General features: G+C 48.2%; 2 protein-coding genes across 5 annotated transcripts in view; one reads left to right on the forward strand and one right to left on the reverse strand.

Annotated features, from left to right (window-relative positions):
* The window catches only part of LOC122369960 (formin-binding protein 1-like), a 56,433-nt gene extending 46,096 nt beyond the window's left edge, over positions 1-10,337 (reverse strand). For all 4 annotated transcript variants that reach the window (XM_043345146.1, XM_043345147.1, XM_043345144.1 and 1 more), the window contains exon 1: positions 9,824-10,337. In XM_043345146.1, the coding sequence (XP_043201081.1) occupies positions 9,824-9,928 (105 nt within the window). In that variant the 5' untranslated portion in view covers positions 9,929-10,337. The remainder of the gene's footprint in view (positions 1-9,823) is intronic.
* On the forward strand, positions 960-8,308 carry LOC122369962. Its single transcript, XM_043345149.1, has 3 exons — positions 960-2,081; positions 7,573-7,807; positions 8,227-8,308. The coding sequence occupies exons 1-2, from the start codon at positions 1,013-1,015 to the stop codon at positions 7,803-7,805; spliced, it is 1,302 nt and encodes a 433-aa protein (XP_043201084.1). The 5' UTR covers positions 960-1,012; the 3' UTR covers positions 7,806-7,807; positions 8,227-8,308.
* Positions 10,338-17,325: the final 6,988 nt, after the last annotated feature.

Raw genomic sequence — 17,325 nt, forward strand, 5'->3', positions numbered from 1 at the left:
AGGCGTTTTACAACGAGGCTGTTGAGCTGTCTGGTGGTTTCAGCGATATAGAACAGCTATCAAGGCAAGACGCGACGCAATGGCTGAGTGAACGCAATGATTCTGTCGTGTCTTTTTTGAAGGCTCTTACAGAGAAGCGGAGACCGACGCAGGACGACCTTCGCCTTGTGTTCGCTTACGAGTCGCTACTAGGATGTAGAAACGGGCGGTTCGTCGGTCAGTTCAATTTTAGCAACGCACTAGTTAAAAACACCTTTTGCAGAAGCTCTTCAGCTCGAGACATAGACAGCGCGTGCTCACCATCGGGCTCAGGTACTACTCACAGAAAAATGTTGTCCGACAACGCCCGCGAAGTGAGCACCATCCATGAGGAAGGCGACGTGGACCTATTCTTTGACAACAACCAGGTTGTCACTCGCTCTACGCGACTGATCGTCGGCGGACAGCCTATTGTCAGTGGATGCACGATGGTGATGTCTCTGCAAAGCCAGCAGAGTGATCTGCAACGGGATCCCAGCCTGATGCCATCATCATATGAAAGTATGGAAGGTCCGTCTCTACAGAAAGCTCTTGATGAATTGAAACAAGTGGAAGAAGAACTCCAGAAAGACTTTCGGAAGTACAGGAAAAGCACATACCACAGAAAGTTATCCGAAGTAGGCAGCAGCATCAAGTCGAAGGTCAAGTCATCGACTTCGTCGATATCGACGCTGCCCAGCTACGCATCGGCTCGGAGAAACGAGCATGTAAGCAGTGCCTGAAGGTCGTCAGCCAAGACGACAAATGCACATGCCAGCCAACCGCGGAACGTCGTCCAACGCGCAGCGAAGTGTATGACTTAGTCGAGTCACAGCATGAGAAGCCGTGCAGCACGAGAATGGGGGAAGTTGTGGCAGACATGCCCAATTCATATGCCACGTGTGCGAAAGTCCTCGAAGAGTTGAAACACCAGGCGGGTATCGGAGTGAGAAGGAAATGGGTGGCCATCGGCTGCGACGGGCAGCCCTACGACATGATTTCGAAACTTATCGAAGATAAGCTGGTTTGCCTAAGTTGTACTACGCTTGTGGCGCGGGAAGAGGTCGATCAACATAGTAAGATACACGCTGATGCGGAGTATAAGAAATTCTATGACTGGATCATGCTTAGACCCGGGGTTGGGCACGTAGAAATGAATGTGGCGAAAGCCATATTCAAACTACTTTGGACCCCTCTTCTTAGGCATGTGTCATCCATCATGGGGTTCAAGACAGCCAGATCTCAAGCCTTCATCCAAGGATGTGGTGACAATCATATCACGTGGCAGATCATTCGAGTAGTGACTGAAAGCATACTCAAAGAGCTTCTTGTGCCATATGCGAGGCTTTGCTCAGAAAGAAATCAGGTGCCAACGGTGGACGGATACATGGCTTGGGTGCAAGGTGTAAAGAACAACAACTACCAGATGCTGTTCAAGTTTGCAAACCTCCTGGTAGCATTCCACTTGATGAGGAGTGGTGTGAGGAAAAACAACTCTAACGCGATGCTCGCAGGCCGCCAGCGACTTGTGCCAATCTTCTTCGTCGCTCAGCACCGCATCTACCAGCGATTGGTCCTGCGGGACATGATCGTCCGACAGCAACAGCCAAGCCCCGTCCGTGAATACGTCAGAGCAACCACGTCCTACACCGTTACGGGCGACGAGACTCGGGGCGAAGGCGGTGATTTCATCCTTGAGGCCAAAAACAGAAGCACAAAATCCTGGATCCCTCCGGGCGTCCCATCGAGCGGCCAGTGGATTCATGCCTCCCGCTGCTCTGAGAGGCTGGAGGGTGTCAAGACCAGCGTGCTTGAACGATGCGGCGTCGCTCGTCAAAACGATGCTAGCATGGTATCCCTTCAAGAAAACGAAGACAGGCTAAGGGCGGAAATAAGGCGGCTGAAGTACCTGGAAAAGCCACAAGAAGAAGTCCAGCAACTCATGTCACTAGATGGTGAAGTTCTCCATCCATCCTTTGTGAACTTCGATACCATAGCTGACAAGAACTATTCAGCAGCAAAGGAGGCAATGCGTCTGGGCACTGCGCCGAAACCAGAGAAGTTGTACAGTCACCAGCACTTGCTACTAATCACCTCGCTTTTGTTCAGTAGTTTGAAGACCCATCAATTCTCAGTCGCGCAAGATACGTCAAACGATCCGTTTGGTCCTCCGATTTTCGAATATCTAACTTGTTTTTGTATATTCGAAGTATTTTGGGATGGAAAGCCAAAAAACCTCTTTTCTGCCCTAAAGTGTGCCCCAAGAATTCGTAGAACCTAGCCCCGCCTCTGATCCACAGACCACTAGTGCCATCTCTTGTCAGCCGAACAAGCCGCAGAAGTAAATAATGTCACGTGACCTTTGCACACGCTACAATTACTACGCAGCTGTAGTGGGGGAAGCGGGGCGGAGGCGTGGAGGGGGACGCAATCGGTCGGCTGGGGTCAGGTCGCCGAGGTCAGAGGTCATCCGCCGGAGGGTGTTTGAGCGGTTGGGCCGTGTGGGCTGGGGCCTGCGGAGTGGAGAGCGCCTGGACCTGTCTGGAAACAAGCCCTACAGCGCTGTGACAGTCGAGAATATTGCGAGGAAAGAGAGAGAGAGAGGGAGAGAGAGAAAGAGAGAGGGAGAGAGAGAAAGAGAGAGGGAGAGAAAAGAGAGAGGGAGAGAGAGAAAGAGAGAGAGAGAGAGCGAGAGCGAGAAAGAGAGAGAGAGAGCGAGCGATTGCGAGAGCGAGAGAGCGAGAAAGAGAGAGAGAGAGAGAGAGAGAGAGAGAGAGAGAGAGAGAGAGAGAGAGAGAGAGAGCGAGATAGAGAGAGCGAGAGCAAGAGAGCGAGAGCGAGAGCGAAAGAGAGAGAGCGAGAGAAAGAGCAAGAGAGAGCAAGAGAGAGCGAGAGAGCGAGAGAGAGAGAGAGAGAGAGAGAGAGAGAGAGAGAGAGAGAGAGAGAGAGAGAGAGAGAGAGAGAGAGAGAGAGAGAGCAATGGGTAAATCAGTGAGAGGGAGCGAGAGAGGAAATATTTAGTTGTGTCAGCTTGTTTCACATGTAAAACGTAAATTTGCTTTTCATCATTACAGCTTCGGATTGGAAATTAAATCTTAGCATCCTTATGATAAACCCACGTTGACGGGATGCATTAGCGGCGGAACACCTTCAATTAGGGGGGGGGGGGGCACTGCCGACTTTTGGTACTAACTATTTCCATGCAACGCTCATAGGGCTAATGTTGAAATGCAAAAATCAAAAGGGGGCACGGTGCCCCGGTGCCCTTCCCGTTCCGCCGCCTATGACGGGATGGGGACGCTTTTATGGTCGTCGCTGGGAGCTCTGCACTAATGGGGTCTAGGGATGATGTTGAAGGTTTCGCAAATGTTTCATAAAAGAGATGCTATTTTTTGCACAACCTATTAAACATTTTTTTACGTTTGCTATTAAAATGTTAGGCCCAGTTCATTCAAGATCAGGTCCACGACTCCACAGCTTACAACAGCAGCTAGCTAGCATAACAATTAACCCGCGCCGTGTTGGTGGCATGAACTTTCCGTCGAGTGTTGGGGGGGGGGGGGGTTTGACGCCCCTCCGTCTAACTCGGCTCCTGGGCCACGTAGCGACACGCGGTAAGCGGCAATCCAAAGAGCGTCAAAAATAAGGAGGTAAACACTCGTGTCACAGGTGCGATTTTCCGATTCAGTGTGTCATGTTTACCTATGGACCGATGTTTTAGTGGGTGTAGAACGAAATTCGTCCGAAAGAGGCGCATTTCAATTTTCTCCCATTGACTTATACCCAATTGAGCAGTCGCAAAATTGACGTGACCTTAGGTCACAGACATACAAAATCCGAGTTATCCATTTTATACACACTATTACCCTAACCAATTACTGAAAGTTTTAAAGTCCGCTCAGTCGGTGTAGCTACAGCGAGCTTTCGAATTTTTTTTTCTGAGGTAAGGTCACTTTACGTTACGGTGACCTGACCGTCGCCGTTTTTTGAGACATTCGCGAAAAACCTGAGGGGGAAGGGTGTAACCCCCCCCCCCCCCAGCACGGCGCGGGTGGTCGACATAGCGACTCGGACTGAACAAATGCCTTTAACGTTTCAACGGTTGAATAAGGTGAGAGGATTGAGGTAGGCTTGTATCGGATTTTCTTCTGCTTTTCGGTAGTTTAGGTTGAAGTTAACCCTCGCCGGCACAGGGGGGGGGGGTGATGCAACCCCCACCCTAAGGTTTTTCGCGAATAACTCGCGTAAAAAGCGGCCGATCGCGACGAAACTTTTAGTACCCTCGCATTGATCAATTTTACACCTACCCTGAAAATTTCGTGACCCTGGCCCCAATGACCTTTGACCTGTGACCTCTTTTCTGTGACCATGTTTGGCCGAAATCGCGGTTCGGCGCATGTCGGCTCGCATTAGCCGCGCGTTTGCAAGCTTTTCGTGGTTTCAAACGTTCAAACATGTGATTTGACGTTGCTCCCATGCATTAGGGTGGGTGTCAAGGTCACCTGAAGGTCAGGTCAGGTCATTGACCTTTGGTGACCTCGGGTGACCTCGGTTCACTTTTTCGAGTTTTACATGTTTCTAGGCTAGTTTTTGGAGCTGAATTCGAATTTAGCAACCATTTGAACATTTACGAAGTAGTTTTGGTGCCTTCGTAACATGTTACGAAGCTGTCCGAGGCGGTTGACACGTATTACGAATACCCGTCACAACCCCTACCGGTTGACCTGACCTGACCTGACCCGACCTGGTCTAAATGCTTAAAGACATCATCTCTGATCAAAACTAACACGATATTCGTGATCAGCACCCCGGAAAACCACATAGCAGCCACACTCTACGACTTTCTAACAGGTCCCGATTTTCCCGGTTTTCGGGTCATTGACCTGACCTGGAAGGTCACCCGATGACCTAGGACCTTAAAATTGGGTATCATCGGCTTCGTCTCGTGACGGGCAGCACGCTCGTTTTTTTCCGCGAAGCTCTAGCTCGATCAGGGGCCAAACGCGAGGGGGGGGGGTCGTACCAACGCTCTATCCTATACCAACGCTCTATCCTATACCAACCCCCCCTTGTGCCGTCGAAGGACTCAAAATGGCCTGTGCCGGCGAGGGTTAATTTCGCGAGCTGTCCCTAATCATTTAACAGGGAAAACTCAGCTGCACATCGTGCCTTTAAAGTTTAACGTTTCAACGGTTGAATAAGGTGAGAGGATTGAGGTAGGCTTGTATCGGATTTTCTTCTGCTTGTCGGTAGTTTAGGTTGAAGTTAATTTTGCGAGCTGTCCATAATCATTTAACAGGGAAAATCCAGCTGCACATCGCTCGGGTCAAAGTAATACCAAACATTCTCAAATTTTGTAGCCTAAAGAGCCAGTAGTCTACGAATATATTCAAAAAACAATTAGAAAAAGAATAAGCGGACCGGTTTCGTCTATCAAAGACTTCTTCAGCGCTTTTTAAAAAACGTATAAGAAAAAAACTAGCACAGTGACAATCGTTTGAAATAAAATTGGATTCAGTAAGAACTAAGAACTTCATTATTGTCCGAAAACCGCTGACTGTTGATAGCTCAATGACACTTAGAGCCGTGCATAAGGAGGCGTGAAAGCACTCTCCTCATCTCGTTCTATTACGAGAGGACCATGTCATGGCGTGAGAAAGGTGTTCTCAAAATAAACGACATTGTATGAGTGAATAAATAATCCGCGCCCCTTGGGGTATTGGCGGACCCTACCACCTGATCGGGTGGTGCAGCCGTTTCGCCTTCCACCTGAGATCTCGGAAAGTTACCGACCGATTTTGAACATCCAAAAAGCGTTCGATAGCCCCACCAGGGAACTACCTTGCTACCAGGTTTTGTTGACCTAGGTGCAACCCATGACGTCACAAGTCAGGTCAAAGGTCGCATTTTTTTTCACCGATTTAGTCTAAGGAATGCGTTACAGTCAGTTAACACATCAAATAAAAGACATGTAATGGAAAACATCGATGGAGCGCTGGTTGTCTAATACATATGTTGCCTAAAGAGGTCATTGATGCCAGGTCAGTTCACAGAGGTCAGGTCACTAAGGGTTACAATATGAACCCAACTATGCTAGGGTCGTGTGATACATGTTTTATGGCCAATTTTACATTTACAATTCAATGGTGTGGGCTAGACGGCCATTGGGGCCAGTTTAGATTACATTCTGGTGGAGGTTAGGTCAAGGTCAGGTCAAAGAAGGTCAAATTTGAAAGTTGATATTTTGCATAAAAGGGGTATCTATTCGATGCAGCTCATCACAGGAAATCCAATGGTGGTCTTTGGCTTGCTCTGTGTGTTCTGTGTCGGCTAAAAATTGAATTTGAAAAAAAATACGTAATAAATTTTGAGTATTTTTTCGCCATAACTTTGCTAAAAATGGAGCTAACGAGTTTAAGTTTGGCATATCTAGAGCAGATAGTTATATAACATATATTTCAGTTTTAATTTTGAAAGTTGTTGGTATTTTCGGGGTGTTTACTACCATAGTTTTGATGTTCAAAATCAATTTTTGTTTGGAAATAAGAGTTAGCAGTTTGGTAGCGCTGTTTATTTTACATCTTTTTTATTTTGAATATTTTTCGTTATCTTCAAAACTGTAAGCGTGACAGCTCTTCCCGCTAAACCTTTTATTGGGTCAAAAATGACAGAACATGACATCCCTCTGACGTCATTTGTGACTAACCTTTCATAAAAGCTCTGGAAAAATGTGGTCACAAGGTGTAAAAATGATGCCCGGAGGGGTCTTGAAAGTTTGGTGGCGATATTTGCTATACTTTAGGAGATATCGACTGAAAAGGAGAGAGGGGGCCATTTCGCGCCGACCTCCCACCCCCGCCCCCCTCAACGGGGCTTTCAGTTACTGCTCTCACAGAACTATTGGTTATATTACAACGTAGTGGAATTGCAAGTGGCAATATAAGCTTCCTGCCAGCGCCGGACCAGAGTTTAAACATGCAGGCTGAATTTTAACATTTAAGTTTTGAATTTTTTAACCGTTGAGCTTTGTAGAAGTTGTATGAACTGTTCAGCTCCTCTTGTGGTCCATCACAGCGGGCTTGTATGTCATTTGTCAACCAAAATCGAATTAACAATCCACGTCCCAGTGGCTGCTCGATCGCACTTTCCCTGGCCCACCTCTCCCACCAGGCTAGACTTTGCCCGGCACAGCCGTCGCCTCAGTGCCTTGGGCGGTGACCCGTTCAAAGGGGCTCACAATTCGTATGGTGCCGTGGCTCTCAAACCAATACAGAACAGTGAAACGCAAAGGCTCACTTTCCATATAAGGCGAACGGCTGATTCTGGCGCCGGGGCTTCATTCATGCTAAGGCGCCCAATCACAGCGCCGCATTTCAGTTAGTGTCGGGTGCAAAGGCTACTATGCTCCGCCCCTCCATCACGTGACCCTGCCCTCACGTGGCCTCAGTCACGTGGTGTTTCCACTTATTGGCGCATGGCGGCGCTAGTCTCGCAGGGGCGGTGGTAGCTTGCTCCCCCGCCGTCCGGGGGTGATGGGTAGCAACTGCTGGTGACTGTACATAACAACTGATGATGCGGACTTGACTAAAATGACAAAAGCCGAAGTCTTAGAAAGAATATCACTAAGAGTAGAAGCACTGGGTTCAGAAGGGGAACGTGAAAGGTGGAGAAAGGAGATTCAGAGGAAGAAGTCGAAAAACAAAGCTGCAATGATTGAGCTTTTAGAAGAACTAGAGGCTCAGCAACACCAGTTCGTAGAGGACGACAACGAAATGGATGCGGATTAAAGGTGAGTTTGCACGCTCCCTGGGAAGGTTCTGAGAGTAACGTGGCCTGGAGGGGAGGGGAGGTCAGATTTTGCCCCATTCTGGTTAAGATGATTTAGAAATGACTATTGATTATTTCAGATGACTTAAACGTTCAGCCCTATATCACATCGTAATGTGTAGGTACCGCCTCTGAAATAGATAATTTACAAAATGTATAGTGTCATGGTGTTAGGCCTAATTAAGTTAAAATTACCAAATCATTAGTGACAGCTTGTTAACAATATTGATATTTAATCATGTCATTTAATTTCACAATGCAATGACATCCCTGATAAAAGTTATAGTACCTAATATTACTAGTTTTACTTACTCTCTCATACCTACCACTCACTCTCATTGTTTGTTGATTTGTTGGTTTATTCATTTCTCAAATTTACAGGTGACGACGACGTTGGTCTACTGGGCGGACAGACGGTATGGTGCGGACTTTCGTAGTTATCGAATACAGATTGGCTGCATTGTTTGCTCTTTGATGTCAGGGCTGTGAATGTGAAGTAGAAACCATCCGATCATGTGTTATTTAGTAACACAAAGGCAGGGGCGTCGCGGACTGGGGATGTAGGGTATTTATATCCCCGCACGCTGTATCAAGGGGGACTAAGCCCTTCCCTCACCCTTAATGATCAGATGTTGCAGTGTACGTGTAGGGAGGGAGGGCAGGGCAGCAAAGGTGGCAAATACTGGCAGCTACGGTTCCAGGCGACTAGGGTGTTACTTGCCACCCTAGTTAACATGTTAAAATAGTCCCTGCTTAGATTAATTACAAGTATGCTACTTTTATGTTTTTCTCATTTATCCATAGTCATTTAAATGCATGCAACATGCACCAAACGAAGTTCACTTTCCCACAAACAAATTTAAATCAATTAAACTATTAGTTTAAATTGTCTTATAAAGTTCCGAACTAGGATAAAACGCCCATTTCAGCTTTTGATTACATAAATAGTGCGAAATTCCTACGCTAAAATGCTCATACCAGCGTTTCAATAAATGGATACGGCACCAGGCTTATGCGTTTCCATATTTGGAACGGCAGCGTCTCCATAAATGGATACGATTCAGGAGCATGGTAAAGTGGTGAATTTGATTGCATACGACAGCTTTCCGTGCAAAAAGACAAGTGCCTTTGGTGTATCCGCTTTTGCTTGAAGGGAATCAGCAGTTATAAATCAAATCCAGCCTCACTTGGCAAAAAAAAATCGTGCAGAGATGTTAGCGTTTCTATTTATGGAACGATCGTTTCCATTTTTGGAACAAGTGAGTTGTCAAAATTGGAAACGTTTCAAATAATAGAAACGTCTCCATAAATGGAACGGAAATACCACAGTGCGCCCGACTGACACCTTAACACTGATTTCCGTTTGTCAAAACTAATTTTCTCGTCTTGAAAATCGAGAAAAATGCCACCAGGTACTTGCAAATCGTTCACGCCGCTTCACTCTACTCGGCCGTGTTCAATGTGCCTTGACCTTGAAGGCCTTATAGGCCTCAAAATTCTGTATTGGTAAGGTAAGGTAAGGTAAGGTATGAATATTTTAAATCAAGTGCAGTAACCGTAATTAACATGTTTAAATAAAACTAAGGCTGAGGTCACCCACAACCTTGCTCAGAGACGGATCCAGCTCAGAGTTTTTTTTTTAGGGGGAAACCATAACAATTTATCGATTCTTTCCATGCATCATCCCAATAGGTGTAATGTTAAAAACATGCCATTTGGGGGGGCAAATGCCCATTTTGCCCCCCCCCCCCCTGGATCTGCCACTGACCTTGCTATCTGATAATTGTGCCTCAATCTCATAGGCAACATATTTGATTTGACACATGTGGGATTACTTTCCAGACAGACCCTCATCCATCGCGCTAGCTCTTTTCAAGCAGGTTCCTTCCCTTCTCTCAATTTCTTTACCCATTTAGCTACCCTCAGATCAAAGAAACCCCAAACAGGTGAGTTAAACAGGTGATTAATCTGTACTTACCCATAATTCAGTTCCCCACGCCATATTCTGATTTGAGTGATGGTTCCTTCTTGACTGAATTTCTTGGTGTCCCTTGCAGTGACTGTCACGTTCCAGGACAGTCATAACATCATGATGGGCACCACAGCTTTATCGGAACACTGAATCACAAAACGGCACGCACACCACCTGCACTAAATCACAAATTTCACAAATCCTTGAGAATGCTGAATGTTGACGCCCGCTGCTGCTCCACAACGAGAGCCACACAAACCCAGTCTATAGGAATCTTGCCCAGGCCCGTGTCAGGACGATACAAGCACGCCAAAACTCACGCCACACAGCAATGTAGCCGAATTATCACCCTTATAGTCTCGCGCTATCTTGGGAGCACTGCATTTTTGAATAAATTGCTTTCAAATATCAGAGCTACGTGAATCTCAACCATTTGTCGCAAATTTTGAGACAGCAACTGGCTAAATTATTCTCGTAAACGCCAAGTGGCATTGCGGTAGCGCTTCTCTTTGGCTTCTCTAAAATAACTTCAGTAGAAATGATAGAGTAAAGACGTAATAATTAAAAATATTGACGTATTTGAAACTACTGCAGCCAATCATCAGGTCACATTTGGCATTTATGACGTCACAAAATTGTGCTAATACGATATCTACGGATAAGGAAAGAGGTGTTTTTCTACTGAAAGCAGTAGACTGCATTTTATCCATCACCTCACTCTTCGTAGAACGTGTACAAGTTTTTTAAACCGTCGAAAATGCCAACTAAAAACTAAAGCCCCTGAGGGCTGTTCGTCTGCGCAGCTAAAATGAAATATGCTGCAGCCAGCGGCGTCACCACGGTTTCAGAATTTCCAAATGCGTGTCATTCGATCCGTATCGTTGAGCTGAACTCTTCCGAAAGGACGGTGCCCTGACACTTGCACGACTTTTGGTCATGATTTTGTCGTGGCAAGTCGTGTCATTTTCGTGCACGAATTGGGATCGCTCCCGCACTGTTCACGACTAGTTCACGACCAGTTCACGGCGATTTCACGAATAATTCACGAATGCGTGCCCATCAGTGTCCACATTGACACGGACTGGTACGACAAGTTCACGCATACTTTCCGCATAGTTTGCCCATAGTTTTAGGGCCCTGAAAGTTACTAGTGGCCCTTCATAGGCCGGCAAGGGAACCTCAGATACCGGTAAGAGGCCCTCAGAGTCGCCGATAAATGGCCGTTAGATGCGCTGGTATAGGGCCCTCGGAGGCACCGGTGAGCGGGCCTTCAGAGCCGCCGATGTAGGCCGTTAAGAGGCACTGGTGTGGGGACCTTAGAGGTGGCGGTGAGGGCCCTCCCAGGCGCCATTATGAGCCGTGAGGGCCCTCAGAAACACTGGTGTGGGCCGTGGGGGCATTGCAAACAGGTGTGGGGCCCTTACAGCTGATCCCTCATTAGCCTCCAAGGACCCTCAGAGGCCGGCAAGGTCCTTCAGAACCTGGGGTGGGGCCCTTCTGGAGATAAGTGTGGCTACATAAGAGCCCATGACTTGTTCTCAAAAGCCCCGTGGTGTCCTTTCACTCCTTTCCAGTTGAACCGTGGCCAGCGTGGACCCTCTGATGTCATTGGCACCGTAAGGCCCCTCGGGCACGAGGGGACCCTAAACCATATAACGGACACGTGTCTCCTCGCCTCCTAGCTATGCCATTGAATCCAAGTGATCAGGGGCCCTTTAGGTAATCAGGGGCCTCTCAGGTGACTGCAGGGGCTTTTCAATTGATCAGGGGCCCACCAGGTTACCGTGACCAGGGGACCCTCTGAAAACCAGGTGCCGGTTATACCAGGGGCTCCTCGGGCAACTAAGGGCCTTCATGTGACTGCAGAGGCCCTTTAGATAACCAGGTACTCCCCGGGTAAACATGGGCCCCTCAGGTGACCAGGGCTTCTTTAGATGACTGGCCAGGGGCCATCCAGGGGACCAGGAGCCCCTTGGCTAACTAGGGGCCCCTCAGATAACCAGGGGCCCCTCAGGTAACCAGAGGCCCCCCAGGTAACCAGGGGCCCTCGTAACCAGAGGTCCTTTACCAGGAGTCCTTCAGGTAACCAGCCTAACCAGGGGCCCTTTAGGTAAACAGGGTCCCGTGACCAGGGGCCCTCAGGTAACCAGGGCCCCTCAGATACCTAACCAGGGGCCCTCAGGTGACCAGGGGCCCTTCGGGTAGCCAGGGAGTCCCTTAGACAACCAGGAACCTCTCAGACAAGGAGTGGCCTCTCAGATAACTATAGGGGCTCGTCAGATAACCAGGGGCTCCTCGGGTGACCAGGGGGACCCTCAGGTAACCAGGGGGGCCCCTCAGGTAGCCAGGGGCTCTCAGGTAGTTAGGGGCGCTCTGTGTTCGTCACTGTGATAGATATCGCTCTTTGATATCAGTTTTTCTTCCGAGTAAAAGACGTTCTGTCCAGTACTGGAATTAAGGCAGGGAGACCCAGAACGCCTTCGTCACGCTGGTCCCCCTGAGTCATCCTTGGACCTCAGAAGCCCCGTGGCCCCCCTTGGGTACGTCACTGCACTCAAGTGACCCAAAGGGCCCACTTGCATGTCTGATCCCAAAGGGGGGGGCATGGCCTCTTGGCCTCCCCCCTGGATACGCCACTGTGGGTATAGCATTTTACCCAAAAAGATGGGGGCTGGCAATTGGGCTGGCACATGCAGAGACACGCAGTGGCGGATCCAGGGAGGGGGGGGGGGCAAAATGGGCATTTGCCCCTCCCAAACGGCATAATTTTAACATTACGCCTATGGACGAGGCATGGAAAGAATCGATAAATTGTTATGGTTTGCCCCCCCCCCCCAAAAAAAACTCTGAGCTGGATCCGCCTCTGGAGACACGTGCATGCTCCATGTGTCAAATTACCTGAAACCTTTCAGGAAGCCCGATGTCCGAGTTCCGCCGAGAAACTGTCCGGTCCGACTGACTCCCGGCGCCCTTATCTTGTTTGCCATAGGTCTGATATCTGCCTAAGTAATATCGGTCTGAGTTCTGATCAGTCACATGAAGTTATCTGCCTGCTGAATAAATAGTCTGTTAAATAGAGTAACAAACAGGGTAGAGGTGCGCGAGTAACCGGTTAGTTGTAACTAACCGGTGGTTCGATCGTGACACATCGGGACTTTCCTGGACCACTTAGCAATTGTGCAGAATAAATATGAAGATAAGTAAAGTGATGGACGTCGCACATGCACTTACGTAAATATCAAGTGCATGCAGCTTGGATAAGCAGCATTTAAGCATTAAGCGCTTGGCGCTCGTTTCTGCACGCTCAGTTGAGATATTTGACATTATGGACTGGCCGAGCCTGATTTAAAGCAATTAAAGGGTCTAAATTAAAAAAAAAAACATATCGTCAAAATCCGTACAGTATTGGATTAGAAATTCGTCCTATAGTCAATTTAAAGATCAAAATAAATTAACCCGCGCCCCACTGGGGGGGGGGCTATTTATAGCCCCCCTCCCGTTTTTCTGCAATAACTTCCAAACCGCTTGACATATCGACGCCAAACTTTCAGTACCTTCAGCTGCATCAATTTTACACCTTGTGTCAAAATTTGAACTTCGTACCTACCATAGGTCGGCCGGAAATGACGTCAGAGTGACGTCATGTTCGGCCGATTTCGACTCAAAACATTGAACCACGGCAATCGCTCTCAAGAGCTCAGTTTTTAAGCTAGATCCAATTTCTTTGCATGAGAGGACTCAAAATAGACTGCGCTATCAAACTGCTATCTCGGATTTTCGAATTTTTGAAAATTTTGAAAATCTTTTATAATAAAATTCAAAATTTATATTTTTACATTTTTTCGAAAAAAATTTTGACTTTTCGAAAAAAAAAACGGAATATATGTGATAGAACGCATTATCATGACTAACTCTAGCAAGTTTTAGCTAAATATCTTCAAAAATGGCCAAGTCATACGCATTATTGCAAAAAATTAACAATTATTAATTTTTCAAATCAATTTTTCAGCACGAATTTGACATCGTACGCCAATATAAATAGCACCATCGTGTTCCTGAGCTCAAACTGCATCCAATAGACACCTTTTTTGTTGAAAAATGTTAGCTTTAAAATTTGACCTTTTTTGACCTAAAAGTGACCTGACCTAAGCTAAATTTGACTCAAAATGACCTCGAATGACACAGACGACATGAAATTCGAAATTTGTGGCCTAAATGGACCATAAAACATGTGTCACGTGACCGACGGATGATATAATATTTTCGTGACCTGTGATGACCTGACCTTGACCTGAAAATCAAAGTTCAAGTTTGGTACCCTCAGAGTATCTAGAGCATCTGTTCACGAGTGTGTGAACCAAAAATGAGCCTGATCTGACTTGTAAGACGGCGGCCAGAGCCCAAAACGTGAACAAGCAAAAATGCTAATAATTTTTACTTTGACCTGACCTGTGACGTCATCGGTGACCTCGAGGTCAATGAAATTAGATTTCGCTCGACAGTTTTTCCGGGGCTATCAGACGCCGTTTGAATTTTGACGATCGGCCCAGTAGTTTCGGAGTTAGGAGGGGGGCTATGAATAGCCCCCCCCCCCCAGTAGGGCGTGTTATACGCAGACCCCAGTGGGGCGCGGGTTAAATGCACTGGCATGCTCAGCACGCTACAACTCATCAAGTGATAAATACCTTTGTCAAAAGGTTCATTGAGCTTGCCAAGTTCACGTAGCCCGTGCTGAGCGATTGGGAGAGTCCGATCGAGTGGTCGATTTTTAACACATCGGGCGGTTCCTGGGCGGCGTAGCGCCAAGCGGTGTCGGAAATAACGTCAAATATAATGAAAAGTATATGCTTTGGTCATTTTTGCCAGTTCGAAGATCAGGTAAACACACACCATAGGTCATCAAAGGGCTAGTATTCCCGAATTTGACACTCTTGGACAAAGTTGGTTAGCTGGTTAAAACGAGAATATCGCGATAAAAACGTTCGATTTGTTAATTCTTTCACCGCGCTTATCTGCGATTAGATTTAATCTAGGGTTCACGGTTTAGTCTCTGAAGAAAGCACAAACCGGCAAAATTGATCGTATTGTGGAAACGTTTTCGTTAATGCTATAACTTTTGACAAAAGACTTGTTTTGATTATAACGCTAGACGCGGCAAAACAACGTCATATATACTTTAACATTAAAAAGTGAAATTGAAAATATGCCCAAACTTTAAAACTTTAGCGATTCATAAATGTTGACAGAATATGTGAAGCGTTACATCTCGGATTTGTTATCGCGAATCGCGATGACCGATTTTTTATCGCTTCCAAGAACAGTCGACGTGTCTCAACGAAGGAAACACGATGCTGGTAATTTTAACGATGATTTAGCCCGCTCCCTGCTGGATGATCAGCCGTGCGGTTTTTCGCGAATATCTAAAAACGTCGGCACGGAGCCCGTTTTTGACGTATACCTCATCGCACATCTTTTTCGCATATGCTGTGAAAATTTCAGACCAAGGTCACCCAAGTAGGTAGGTGACCTTGGTAGGTGACCCACACCTACATAGGTGTGGTCGCCTCCTAAAAAGTTTCAATGCCTGCAATAGTCCTACACCGAGTAACCGACCGCTTTGAAACTTTCAGCAATTGATAAGAGCTCGTAATATGTACAAAAGGTTTCTCTCGAACTTTTGTAATCGGCGACCTAAGGTCAGGTCAATTTTGCGATCTCTCTATCACCTATCCTATAGGTAAGCCAATGGGAAAAAATTGAAAGGCACCTTTTTTGGACGAAACGAACATCATTCTTCAAACACCGAATTACAAGTAAACATGACACACTGAATCGGAAAATGGCACCCGTGACCCCTCGTCATGCCCCTGAGAGGCCATCTCAGTTCACGAAATGTAGGTATCTAACACTTTTTTGCTACAAACTTCTGATAGACGCATGCTACAGCGATATATACGCCTTAGTTGTGCTCGGCTCGACGATACGATTGACTGATACATGCAACATGACCTTTTCCGGTTAGGTCATGACTTTGACTTGAGGTTAAATTTTCAAGTTGACCTTTCAAGGTCAACTTATAGTTCATTCGATGCGTCTCGACGAGAGGAACACAATGCTGGCAAAATTAGGTATACCTATTGTCGTGCTTCACTTGGGTCAATAGTTATTGAAGAAAAACGTTTTTCGTAAAACTGCAGATAATAGTCATATACGAGTATATCTGTAATCTGCACATATCACCTTGCGTTATAACCATATATTCTCGATAGGTACGATGAAAGCATTTTACCTGCACTTGTCTGAGGAAAGTTCAGATCCTGGTAGCGGAGGCCACGCCCTTCCCCTCACCGATGTCCACTGGAGAAGCCTGTCGCGCCGGCGCCCCTCCCCACCTCGGCAGGATCTCCCCAGCTTATTCACCTCCAGACACACGACACGGGCCGGCGGCGAACAGTGTCGGTGCGTCGGTGGTCGGTGGTACGACGCACCATCGCGCTGCGGACGGGCGGGTGGGACCGAGCCTATGTGCTGACACGGGAGTCGCGATGGGCAGTATGTAGACGGTGATCGATCTGAAAGTCGCGAAACTGCTCCAGCGCCTACAGCCAGTACCTACCTATGTTGTCTGGAATTCATAGCATTCTGCACTAAGCCAGTGTGTCGATCTGCGGAGGTGGAGCCAGCCATACTAAGTGAGTGCAGTGGAGGTGACGTGCTCTCAGAGGGTGCGGCAGACTAACGACGGCGATGACGCCTCTGGAAGCGGGCTGGTTCGATCCGGCGGACTCCGCACCTGTGCTGAGCGGGGTGGACGGAGCCCCGCCACTCTCTGGTCCGGAGCACGGTCCGGCGCCGCTGCGGCAGCTCTGTGAGGCGGCCGTGGAGCGGCACCTGGCCGTCTTCACCGCGCCGCTGTCCGTGCTAACGGAGACTGAGCTGGTGCGGCACAGACCACCCGGCCCGTTCGACCACCTCCCGCCGGAGGTGGCTGACCGGCTGACGGCGCGCCTGCTACGGCGGCGACCCACGCACGCTGAGCTGGCGCAGCTCTACTGCCTCACCTCTCGGCGGCTGACGTCCGCCCGACTCTCCGGTAAGGCGGCCGGCTGCCGGGCGCGCGCCGTCGCCCTCCGGCTGCGCGCGCCGCGGCTGAAGCAGCTGGTCTGCGACATCATCTGCGACTGCGATGCTGCTGACATCTGTGACGGCCACGCGGCGGTGGTGCGTCTGGCGGTGTCCAGTCGGTATCTGCGAGTGTTCGAGGACAGCAGTCGTCACTGTCTGTCCGGGCGGGCGCTGCACCGTCTGCTGAGTCAGTGTCCTCTGCTGGAGCGGCTCAGTGTGCGTCTACCTACCCCAGACGCGGTCCGAGAGCTGCTCACAGGACGGTCGTTTCCCGCGATGCAGCAGCTGGAGCTGCGTTCTGAGCGCGCTGGCGGCTGCTGGGATATCAGCGCGCTGGCTCAGCTGTTCCCGGCGCTGCAGGTGCTGACGCTGACCGGTCAGCC

This window comes from Amphibalanus amphitrite, unplaced genomic scaffold (genome assembly GCF_019059575.1).
Source record: "Amphibalanus amphitrite isolate SeventyFive unplaced genomic scaffold, NRLGWU_Aamphi_draft 001086F_arrow, whole genome shotgun sequence".
Taxonomy (NCBI): domain Eukaryota; kingdom Metazoa; phylum Arthropoda; class Thecostraca; order Balanomorpha; family Balanidae; genus Amphibalanus; species Amphibalanus amphitrite.